Raw genomic sequence first — 12804 nt, forward strand, 5'->3', positions numbered from 1 at the left:
CAGCGGGAAGCTAATTGCATTCGATAGACATTAGATTCTGTAACTGGCAGGGACTCTTGTTTTCATATTGTTTCTTGGTTTTTTTAAATGAATACTAACAAGTTTGGAATATCCTTGGCTCTACTTCAGTAGTTAAGTGACAGCTTGTGGTGTGTGTGCAGTGCTAGCTGAGTTCTGAAGACGTCCTTATCTGGAAGTTAATGAAGTATAGGAAGCTGGTGTGTTCCTTTTGGTCAAGAAGACACAGAGTTCCTTTTTAATCGATTCTCAGTCTCCATCCAGGACTGACTGAATCAGAAATAGGTGATATTCAGAGTGGCACTCACTAGTTTGAATTTTATTAATAACCTTTCTAGGTAGTTCCTGTGTTTGCTGAAGCTTGAGATTCAGTGACACAGATGGAACTATGTCATTAGTGGAAACAGTTTCATTTTCATTATGTTGAAGAGAAAGCATTTTCTTTTCCTAAGTATTGGGGCGCCTAAACATCAGTGCTAAAATCTACAGTTGTTTTTTAAATCCAGGGTTCACTGTGTGGCCATGGCTGACCTGAACTGGCTATGTGGACCAGGTGGGCCTTGAACTCAGAGACATCTGCTTCTGGAGTGCTGGGACTAAAGGCATGCTCTGCTGCACCCACCCAGCATCTGCATCTTGATCCAGTTTCTGAGCAGACTGTATGGGCTTTTGGAGTCATATGAGCAGGTGCTAGCTACATAGCAGGCATTAGAAGAGCATTGTTATGTAAAGCTTCAGCTTTATGGGCCTCTCTGTACTACTTACAGTTAGTAAAACAAACTTGAACTTGGTAGCGCATATCTGTAATCAATCCCAGAACTCAGGCAGCTGAGGGCAAGAGGACCACAGCCCTAAGTTTGAGGGCAGCTTAGGTTGAGTACTTAGTAAAACCTTGTCTGAGAAAGAAACAAATAAAACTCCAAGAAATATGAAACCCATATTCCAAACAAGAAGCATTAATTATGGATAATTCAGAGCTGTGAATTCTTTTTTTTTGTTGTTTTGTTTTGTTTTGTTTTTAGAGACAAGGTTTCTCTGTAGCTTTGGAGCCTGTCCTGGAACTAGCTCTTGTAGACCAAGCTGGCCTTGAACTCACAGAGATCCGCCTGCCTCTGCCTCCCGAGTGCTGGGATTAAAGGTGTGTGCCACCACTGTCCGGTGAGCTGTGAGTTCTTTGTCCTTTTAAAATTTAGTCTCCTTTCTGCTGTATCCTGCCTGTATGCTCATGCTACTGCTCTGTCATTAGCACTATACCAGGGAAGGTTCCAGAGACTAGGGGGAGTTTGCTCGGCAGTTCTGTCAAATTGCCAGTTAACATTGACCTGGATTATTGTGGAAGGGAACATGTACATTTTGGTTTCAGTAACTGTAGAAAACTGGATTTTTTAAAATCCGAGTCTCATTGATATAAGTTACACATTTATTTATATGCTTGATTGTTCTTTTTAAGAATTTAAGGTGAATTTTGGAGTAGTTGAAAAAAGTGGGTGTATACGTTTGAAAACTCAGAGTTGGAAGTCATTATACTCCAATGGCATCCAGAGAAGCGCTGATGGCGGAAATCGTGGGTGAGAATAACCAAACCAAGTGCAGTGGTGCATGCCTTTAATCCCAGCCCTTAGGAGGCAGAGCCATGCTATTCCCTTTAGTGAACTGTAGACTAGCCAGGGCTACACAGTGAGACCCTGCTCCCAATCAAAGAATATTCCCCTTTCTTAGGTACATTCTGCTTTTGTCCTTTCGCTTTTCAGCTGATTTTGTTATCTAACAATGACTCCAAAATAAATGCTATAAAGGAGGTATGTGCAGTGAACTTGGCTTCTGAACCTGGGACCCTGGGGGTCCCTTACTCCTCCGTTAGGGGATCACTGGGTTATTATTTCTTTAAAATATACATACTTACTGTGGTATAATACTTGTACACTATAAAGATTTGTTACTCATATTAGTTTAATAAAATGCTGATTGGTCAGTAGCCAGAGAGGAAGTATAAGCAGGGTGACCAGACTCAGAATTGTGGGAAGAGGAAAGGCAGAGAGTCAGTCACCACCCAGATACAGAGGAAGCAAGATGAGAATGCCTTACTGAGAAAAGGTACCAAGCCATGTGGCTAAACTTAGACTATAATTATGGGTTAATTTAAGTTGTAAGAGCTAGTTAATAAGAAGACTGAACTAATAGGCCAAACAGTTTATAATTAATATAAGACCGTGTGTTTCTCTGGGACTGAACAACTGCGGGACCAGGCAGGACAGAAACTTCCTTCTGCACATACTCATTTTTATTTCCTTTCTCAAAATCAACATTTTGCTTATACTGTTCCTTCTTTCACTACATTACAGAAGTTCATTTATCCCTTTATACCATTTGAAGCTGCATATGATGCAGCTGTCCATACTTCATGTACGTGGGCCTTTGTCTATTGACAGACGGAAGAAGCCTCCATCTAGTCTTTTGATATTATATATTTACCCAGTGTACTTTTTTTTGTTTGTTTTTTGTTTTTCGAGACAGGGTTTCTCTGTAGCTTTGGAGCCTGTCCTGGAACTCCCTTTGTAGACCAGGCTGGTCTCGAACTCACAGAGATCCGCCTGCCTCTGCCTCCCAAGTGCTGGGATTAAAGGCGTGCGCCACCACCGCCCAGCTCCCAGTGTACTCTTGGACTGGATTCCTAGAAGTGAAACTGAAACTGTAGCTCACAGGATAAATGTAGATGTTACAATTTCTATTCTTATGAACCATGTCTGAGAATCCTGCTTCCTTTGTAGCTTGCTGAGTCTGTGCCAGGCTCCCAGGGTGTTCCTGGCTAGGAGGTAGGAGGGAGGTGATGATTGCATCAGAATACTTTTCATTGGTTTTCTCCTGTGAATGGCGTGGAATACCTTTTCATCTACGTTTGCGAACAACCTTCCTAGTCTTACTCCTCGGAGGAAGTGGTTTCGATTATTAATGTGAAGAATTCCTCTCAGTGTTTCTGTTTAGGAGTTAACACGACCCAAAGAAGGATCACCAGGCATGTCTGATTAAATGCAACAAACCCAGAAGGCCTGCAGGTTTTTTCTTTTTACTTTTTGGAAGTATTTCTTGCTACGCTTTAAGTTTATAAAGCAATGCTCTATTATACATTTTCATACACGCACACCAATTTGCTGTGTTCTTGTTTGCCTTCCCCCACGCCCTCTGTGGTTCCTTCTCTGTTTCCCGAATGCTGCTTTGCTTTCGTGCCGCATGTGTTCTGTCCTCTTCCGAGTTCTCTTCTCCGTCTCCTGGTCCCTTCTAGTTTTGTGAGTTGTACATGTGCATATACATATATGTAAATATTTTCTTTATTTTGTTGATGTTTATTGAGCTCTACATTTTTCTCTGCTCCCCTCTGTGCATATCCCCTCCCCCCTTCAGTCTTCTCCCAAGGTCCCCATGCTCCCAGTTTACTCAGGAGATCTTGTCTTTTTCTACTTTCTACTTCCCATGTAGATTAGATCTGTGTAAGTCTCTCTTAGTGTCCGCATTGCTGTCTAGGTTCTCTGGGATTGTGGTTTGTAGGCTGGGAAGTCTGTCAAATTGCCCAGTCCTCTTCAGTTTCATTCTTTAGTGTTTTCAGGTTTTCACTATGGAGAACTTTCACCTTAGAGGGGAGGTTTATGCTTAGGTAGTTTATGGTTTTGAAGCCATTGTGAATGAGAATTTTATTAAAATTATTTGCTTAGCAAGTTTGTTTCTGGTAGTAGTAAAGCTACTTATTCTTTTTAAATTCTTTTTTTGAAATATTTATTTATTATGTATACAGTATTTGTCTGTGTGTATGCCTGCAGCCAGAAGAGGGCACCATACCTCATTACAGATGGTTGTGAGCCACCATGTGGTTGCTGGGAATTGAACTCAGGACCTTTGGGAGAGCAGGCAATGCTCTTAACTTCTGAGCCATCTCTCCAGCCCCCGCTACTTATTCTTTTTATATTGTATTGTTGACGGTGTTTATCAGGTCTAAGAACTTTTCTGTGCAGCCCCAAAGCCCCTTAGGTAAAGAATGGTGTCATCTACAGATAGGGATTCTTTGAGTCCTTCTATTTATTTTGTCTTATTTTTTTAACTAAGACTATGATAACTGAATCTTGTTTTATAAATTTTATTTATTTTTTTTGTGTGTGTGCACAGGCCATGGTGTGCATGTGGAGGTCAAAGGATAACTTTGTGTGACATTCGTCCTCGCCTCCTCCCTCTGTGATTTCCAGGGATCGATCAAACACAGACTGCAGGCTGCCTTTATCCACTGAGCCATCTCACCAGCCTCCATCTGATTTAACCAAGTCAAGCCTCCTCTGCATAAATTAAGGTTTCCATTTGAGGTTAGCATCGAGAGGGATTTGCTACTTTTAATAGTTTTGTTGATAGTTTCTAGATCTCTGTTCCACCTTGTTAGTCAGTCCTAGGGGCTTGCTGGTTTCCTTGTTGACCATGACTGACTCATTCCTATGTCCCTTTGTTCATCTGTTGCTCGCATGAATAAACAAAGCTGGCTAGAATAAGCCAAGCTAAGGCCAGGCATTCATAAGTAATAATAAGTCTCCATGTCTATTTATGTGGGAGCTGGGTGGCAAGCTCCCCAAAGAGTAAAGAGTGAAAACACAGCCAATAGCACATAGAGATCTGCCTGCCTTTGTCTTCTCAGGTTGGGATCAAAGTCGGGTCCACCAGGCCTGTCAAAACTCAGTTCTTAATTAACATAGGCCATCATCGTATTTGGAGAAAAGACCTGCATGAAAACCATCACTGGTCAGTAGACTCAATGCTAATAATGGTAGATAGCAGGGGCTGTGTGAGCGCTAGGCTTGGGATGAAGTGCCTGGTAGAAGGAAGGTGGTTAGGTGAGGCAATACTCGGACTGCCTCTTAAAGAAGAGGCCAGCGCTGGACTGACCCTTGGGGGAAGAAGATGGGCTAGAGGAGCTGTGGAAGGACCTGGAAGGTGCTGGCTTTGTGGGTATGGAGATGGTAGCTGGAATCTTTGAGTTTTAGGTTTCAGTTCAGTAAGGCAAGTTGACAGTTTTGATTGAGATGCATATGCTCTCATTTTCTTACTTTTTTCCTGGCGGCATCCCTCTCTCATGCCTGCCTCTCTCACTTGTAGATAAACTTGGCAGGGCAGGAAACCCCTCCCCAGGCTGTTGAGCAGCCTCAAGGCTAACACTGGCTTTCCTTTGTCCTTGCTGCTTGCTTGCCTTTGTTTCTAAATAGTGCTGGGGGATGAGCAAGAGTCAGGTCCAGTCTCTGCAGGTCCTTGCTAAGCCTTCCTGCCAGCTGTACAGGTTCTCTCTAAGGGAGAGCACATGCCCAGGTGACTGAGAGTTGGTAGGGGCCACCGTGGTCAGAAGCCTTATATATTTTATCTAAGGAATTAGAATCTAGTCTTAAAATTGCGAGGAAGCTTGTAAAAATCTGAAATGGGTAGGGGTGGAGGAAGGAAACCACAAAATTAACTTTACATTTTCAAAAGCTGACTTTGTGTTCAAGGAAAATGGGCTGGAGTTGTGCTTGAAGAAGCAATGGATCCCCATACAAGCTGTATCACATAAGACCATGACAGAATCACAGATTTCCTTTTTCTTTTCTCTTTTCTTTAAAAAAATTATTTTTATTTTATATGCGCTGGTGTTTTACCTGTGTATGTCTGTGTGATGGTGCTGGAATCCCTGGAACTGGTTACAGATGGTTGTGTGTAAGCGTGGGTGAGTCCATGAGAGCCCGAAATAAAGGGATATCAATTATTTATTGGGGAATACTCATGAATAACAATAAGGTAGAGAGGCACCATGGTCCTCTGCCCTGGGGGTGCTGAAGCAACGGCCTCTGACTACCATATAAGAGAGAGCAAGAGAGACCTTTTCCCTTATAAGACCACATCTGCACACAGAAGTCACACCCCATTGGTGGAAAGGAATTCCTGCACCATTTCCCCCTTTGTCTAAATAAGAAGGTTTTAAACCCAATACAAAACTATAAATAATAAGAATATCAAGTATTGTCCAGAAGAAAGAAAGGGTAATAACGTACACCAGACTAGAACTACAACCAATAAGAGTAACATCAAGCAAGAAACACAAACACATACTAAATGCCCAGTCTATGGGTAATAGGCAACTAAGAGAGATTATTCCAATAGCTGTCCTATCCTGAGGAGTCCATAAGTCTTGTACCTAAAATGTCTTAGTTAAGATATGAGACGATAGTAGCTGTGACTGTCTAGTTTTCAACCCCATCAAAGATCTGAGAAGATAATTAAGCAGGAAGTGCAAGCAAGCGACTTCCAAAAGGTGCAAGTAATGCCAGAAACAGCCGACTACCTGGATAGTCACCCAAGTCTCACAGTAACATTGGGGCAACCGACTTTGGCTCAGGCTTAGAATATCTGACAGACCATATTCAGAAGCAGGAAGATTCAAAAGACTGACTTGCCCTGCCTTGGCAAGGTTCAGCAGTCCCTTTTGATTGTATCCTGCTTGGTCAGTTTGGACAGCATGCATACTGTCAGTAGTTGAGGCAAGGACAGTTCTTTGCCCAAAGACCAGTTTTGCCAAGAAGAAAACAAGCTCTTAAGTGGAGTGACTTCAGTCCCTAACATTCTCTCGGGAATAGATCTGTGCTGCCAGGAGCAATCGGATCCTACATCAACAGAATCCTGGATTATTAAAACATTTAAATGTTTTTCTTCTCTCTTATAAAGCACCACATCTGCACATAGAAGCCATGACCTGAGGCTGATTCCCAAAAAACTATTGGCAGAAAGAAATTTCCACAACAGTTGTGAGCTGCCTTTGGGTGCTGGGAACAGAATACAGGTCCTCTAGAAGAGCATTTTATGCTCTTAGCTGCTGAGCACACACCTGGATTCCCAGGACTCAGGAGGCAGAGGCAGGTAGATCTCTGAGTTCAAGACCAGCCTGATCTGTAAGTTCCCGGATAGCCAGGGTTATACAGAGAAATCCTGTCTTGAAACAAAACAAACAAAGCACAGATTTTTCAGGCCCCACGCCACTGCCGAATTAGTCTGGGTTTGGGGTGTAGTGCATTTCGTTTGATTGTTACATACTCTGTCAGGTGAAAGTGGAAACAGTTTTCAGTTTGTGAACTGTATTTTTCATGAAATATGTAGTTGATTTTATTTGGCATGTTCATTAAATTTGTGTTTGGCATTCATAATTGAAGGAAGTAAAATAGAATTTTGTGATTTAGTAATTGTTATAGGAAAGCCTAATATTCAGATATTTGAAAGGCTAGGATAGTATGCTAGTATATATGGAAAGGGGGAAGAGGTCTAGGACCATGCAGAAAAATAAACTACAGACAAGTAATAGCTGTGCTGGTGTAGAGTAAAGTGATGTAGGATTCCCCTCTGGATGCTGTGAATACCATTGGTTAATAAAGAAGCTGCTTTGGGTCCATTGCAGCTCAGAATAGGGCAAGGTGGGAGTTCTAGGCAGATAGAGGAGGAGAGAGTAGGTGGAGTCAGGGATACACTTGTAGCCGTCGAAGGACATCCGCATTCCAGTAATAGTAAACCATGAGCCTCATGGTAAAATATAAAATAATAGAAATGGGTTAATTTAAGATATAAGAGCTAGCTAACAATACAACCTAAATGATTGGCCAAGCGATATTTTAATTAATACAGTTTCTATGTGATTATTTCAGGTCTGGGTGGCTGGGAATGAACGAGCAGTCTCCGCCAACAGTAAAATAAGAGGGAACACTCTCCAGTGCTCTAGATGATTTATAATGTATTCAGATTTGAAATTGGGAAAACTTTTGAAGGTGCTATTTTAAAATCCCACTTCTAGAAAAAAAGCTATAGGTGGGCAGTGAGTGCTGAAAGGGAGAATTGGTTTCCTTCAGGGGTGAGTTCCCACACAGCTCGTCCGATGTCAGGGCCAGCCTTGGCTACATATCCACATGAGCACATGGGCTCAGTAGGTTATACATACATATGTGTCATAGATCTCTCTACACCTACATACTTCTCTGTGTGTGTATACACACAAGCATATAGATGTACACATACATGTGTGACAACAGTAAAGAAGAGACCACGTATTCGGGAGGATTTGGATGAAGGGGGTGGAAGTGATAAATTACTCATGTATGAAATTAATAAAAAATAATAAAACATTACAGAAATAAAAAGGAGATCATGAAGCCAGGTATAGTAGCTAATGAATGTAATGGCCAACACTCAGGAGACCGAGTCAGTAGGACTAACAAGAGTTCAAAGCCAGCCTAGACTGTAGAGTGAGACCCTGTGTCATAAAGGGGTAAGAGGTGTGCACTTTGTGAGTCTTAAAGACGGTGGGTTTAATCTGAGCGAGTTAGGCAGTCAGGGCCACACAACAGTAGGAGGGACAGACGGCAGCTGTCTTGCCTCTAACCCAAGTTTTATTTGTTTTCTTTGAGGGTGTGAAGGCTGTGGGTTTAAATATTTATTACCTTTGTTGAAATGTTGAATATATTTGACAGTACTTTGTTTGCTCTATTTTGCTGGGTGACCAAAGGTTCAGATAAAGCAAATTGTATTTAAATATCAAAATTGTGTCGTAATAGATAACTTAAATTTTCTTTTCTCCTTCAAATTTTCTTCCAGGACCCATCTGTTACACAGGTGACAAGAAATGTGCCCCCAGGACTCGATGAATACAATCCCTTCTCAGACTCTAGAACGGTAAGATTGCTTTACCTCGCACTTCTTTTAGATGTTTAAGTGGAAATTAAATAGGGGATTATATTTTAATTATGTTTCTTTCCAGCTCATGGGGTATCAGATAAGCTGTGTGAATGCATGTGTTCTTTAGAATTCAACAAGTTAGGACTATTTTTCTTTTATGAGAAAGGCTTTGTTGGTAACCAAAAATTACCATGATGGTTCTAGATAAACTACACAGATTTCCTCTTCCATTCAGTAAAGTGCTAACCTGTGTTATATGAACTTCTGTACAGTGCTTGGAACACTGGGAAGTAGGACTGTGCCCAGTGATGCTGTGTTGTCTGTGTAGTAATGTGGGGAGATGTGTTCTTTCTTACTTTTTAAAAATTTTATATGTATTAGTGTTTTGCCATGGGAAGTTTTGGGCCCCCTGAAACTGGAGTTACAGATAGTTGTGAGCTGCCATGTGGGTGCTGGGGGTTGAACCCAGGACCTCTGGAAAAGCAGTCAGTGCTCTTAACCATTGAGCCATCTCAAGCCCTGGGGGAGACTTTCTTGTGATGGGGTTGTGTCTGGAACTTAATTGTGTGCTTGTCGTTTGAATCACAGTGTTTGAGCAGGACTCGACTTCTGCTGTAGTGGTTTCCTTCTGGAAATCTGCTTGCTCTAGAAAAGAATATTCTTCCTCTCAAAATTTTGTGTGACTTAGGGGTACGAGAAGAACTCCCTGACGGTGTCCGCTGCTCTACGTGCACGTTAAGAGGGTAGACAGGACTACGTTGTGTTGTCTGTTAAGGTCGTAACCAGTTGCATGTAGGGCTTTTTACTAAAGTCTTTTTGATAATTATATTTGACCCAGATTTTAAAACTATTGAAGTAGCTCTCCTCAGCAAATAATGCTATCTTCTGAATCTGTGTTAGTATCGTGCACACTTTATTCAGCAGGTCCCTTGTTGTAGACAGCTGTGACTCTGAAAGTGTTCGTCATCCACAAATACCTGGGTGTGCATGTGATTTTCACCAGCCCATAATGATCCTTGCCTGGTGACCACTTCTTCCTGGTGGATACTTTTCATAGTGTAGAGAATTATTCTGAAAGATGATGTAGGTTTTGCTGAGGAGTTTCTTCAGAGTCTTATTTTGTTGACTTGTGATGAAAAAGAAAAATGTATTTGGTCCTTGTTCCAGGCATATAGATCCTAAAAAATGAGTGGAATTTCTAAACGAATGAGAGTCTGATATCTTATGCTATCTACTTTATCTTATCAAACTCTCACGGTGACATTCCAAATAGGTATTTTAAGTTTCTTCTTCTTTTTTTTAGGAAATTATCTGAGACACAAGACTTCTGGTTTGGAAGTAGCAGTAACTCATCTGTTTTTTTTTTTTTTTTTTTTTTGTAAAGCTTTGCCTTTTACCCTGGCTTAGTCAGGGCTACTGTTGCTGTGATGAAACACTATGACCACAAGCAAGTTGAGAGGAAAGGGTTTATTTGGCTTACAGGTCCATATTGTATTCCATCATTGAGGGAAGTCGGGACAGGAACTCAAACAGGGCAGGAACCTGGAGGCAGGAGCTGATGCAGAGGCCACAGAGAGGTGCTGCTTACAGGCTTGCTACCCCATGGCTTGCTCAGCCTGCTTTCTTATAGAACTCAGGACCAGCAGCTCAGGAATGGCACCACCCACAATGGCTTGGGCCCTCCCACATGAATCACTAATTAAGAAAGTTTCCTACAGGCTTGTCTGCAGCCTGATCTTGTGAAGGCATTTTCTCAATTAAGGTCCCCTCCTCTCAGATGACTTTAACTTTTGTCAAGTTGGCATAAAACTACCCAACACACACCTTGTTCTCTTTAGAGACAGATGACTAAGGAGTAGAAGTCCTGGCCTTGGAAAATTTGTCACCTAAGTGGGTTTATTTTTTTTTTAATTCTACATACTTGCAAAGAAGATATATGTAGGACAAATGAAACATAAAATTGTAAATTATGGCCCTAGATATTGAGACTTTATAGTCCCAGAAAGGCTATTTAAAAGAGGTGTCTTTAGGGAGGTAGACTTTAATGAGAATCTGTTTAAAATTTAGCAATTCTGGATTTTCTGAGCAGATGCACTACTTCAGAACCAGGAACAAGATTGTTATCAAAGAACTTGGTGCAGCTTGTGCAGCATGTTTATTTTTATGTTTTTAGATTTGTTTATGTGTATGGGTGTTTTGCCCGCATGCATGTCTTATACCATATTCATGCAGTGCCAGTGGAGGGCAGAAGTTCAATGGGCTTCCTTTCTGAGCCTAGGTGAGGGTTGACTGACAGGCACTTGATCTGCCCCAGAGCAGATGCACTGGAAAGTCTTCAGCCAGCGCGGATGACAACTTCCCATAGCCCTCGTCCTCCAGTCTTCCCCAGCCTGTACACCCTGCCATCTCCCCAAGACTCCACTGCCACATGCAATTAGAGCAGAATTGCATACAGGTGACTGGGGGAGTGGCTGGAATATCTGGCAGGCCCTGATGACCTCCTCACCCGCTCCGTGAGGGAGTGGTGTCAGCCACAGGATTAGTTGTGATGGACTTTTCATAAGCGGGACTGTGGATCCCATGCAATTAGTGGCAGTGTGGCTGGGAGGGTAGCCCCTACAATAATGTATTTACACAACATAGGGCTGTGCACTCGTCGTAGGATTGGGGTTCTACCCGACTACACCCTTAGCTTTAGGGTTGTTCCCCTCTGACTGAATGTCAGTCACTTGTCTTGTTGGTACGGGCCTCTGGGGCCTCCAGAATGTCAGTCCTGCTCTTAGATTCCCAGGTCTTGTTCACCCATGTCCTCTCCTCTCATCACATTCTGTGTGACAAGGCAGTAGTTAGAAACTGTCTCCCGTTTCTCTCACCATCTCTTCCTGTGCTTTTCAGTCTGTTTCAACTCAGTACCCAGAGTGATCTCGTCAGTCTCACTAGCTTTACATTCTTTAAGGTTTTGTTTATCTGTGTGTGGCATGTGCACATGTGCACGCCTGTGAAGGTCGGGAGAGTGGGCACCAGGTCCTGGGAGCTGGACACACCCTCGGCACCGCATCTCTCCAATCCTATGTCGCCTCTAATGTTTAAAATTTATTTACTTACTTATTCCTCTCTCATATATTATATCCCCACCACAGTGTACCTTCCCTTCTCCCCTCCCAGCCTCGCCCCAGCTTTCCTCTCCCCTAGGTCCACTCCTCCTCTGTTTCCCTTCAGAAAAGGGCATGCCTCCCAGGGATATCAACCAAACATGGCGTATCAAGTTGCAGTAAGAATGAGCACACCCCCTCACAATTAGGCTGGACGAGACACTCAGTAGGAGGAAAGGGTCCCCAAAGCAGGTAGCCGAGTCAGAGACAGCCCCTGCTCCCACTGTTAGGAGCCCCACAAGAAGACCAAGCCACACAACTGTAATACATATGCCGAGGGCCTAGGTCAGTTCCATGCAGGCTCCCTGATTGTCAGCTCGATCTCTGGGAGCTCCTGGAGCCCAGGTTGGTTGACCCAGGCTTTCTTGTGATGTTCTTGACCCCTGTGGCTCCTACGGTTTTTCCTGCCCCTCTTCTACATGATTCCTTGAGTGCCAGCAGACGTTGACTGTGGGTCTGTGCATCTGCTCCCATGAGCTGCTGGGCTTCACAGCAGTGGACCGGCTTGTCTTAGGAATTTACTTCTTGCTCTTCTCTGGCCTACATCTCCCCTTTGCTACCCTAGTTTCCCCGTCTTCTGTAATCACCATTTTGTACTTCTTTTTAGATTTTATGTGTAAATGAGATCATGCAATAGTTTTCTTCCTGTGTCTGGTTTATTTCACTTAGCATAATATCCTATGGACGCATTAATATAACAAATGGCAAAATTACATTGTTTTTGAGAGCCAAATAATTACAGACTGCCATTTCTTTGTCCATCTGTGCTGTTGTCAGTAGTGTTACACAGGCCAGGGATGCAGATACTGAGAAATGGTTGTATTTCCTCCCGGTTTATACTTGAAGAGGGATTGCCGACTCCACGTGGAGATCTTTCCCTAGAACCCTTGTTGAAGAGGCTGTCTTCTCCCCGCTTTCTGTC

General features: G+C 42.7%; 1 protein-coding gene across 2 annotated transcripts in view; it reads left to right on the plus strand.

Moving 5' to 3' along the window:
- The window catches only part of Scamp1 (secretory carrier membrane protein 1), a 92638-nt gene that overhangs the window by 32170 nt on the left and 47664 nt on the right, over positions 1–12804 (plus strand). For both annotated transcript variants that reach the window (XM_057789795.1, XM_057789796.1), the window contains one exon: positions 8650–8727. In XM_057789795.1, coding sequence (XP_057645778.1) covers positions 8650–8727 — 78 coding nt within the window. The remainder of the gene's footprint in view (positions 1–8649; positions 8728–12804) is intronic.

This window comes from Chionomys nivalis, chromosome 15, assembly GCF_950005125.1.
Source record: "Chionomys nivalis chromosome 15, mChiNiv1.1, whole genome shotgun sequence".
In the NCBI taxonomy this organism is placed as follows: domain Eukaryota; kingdom Metazoa; phylum Chordata; class Mammalia; order Rodentia; family Cricetidae; genus Chionomys; species Chionomys nivalis.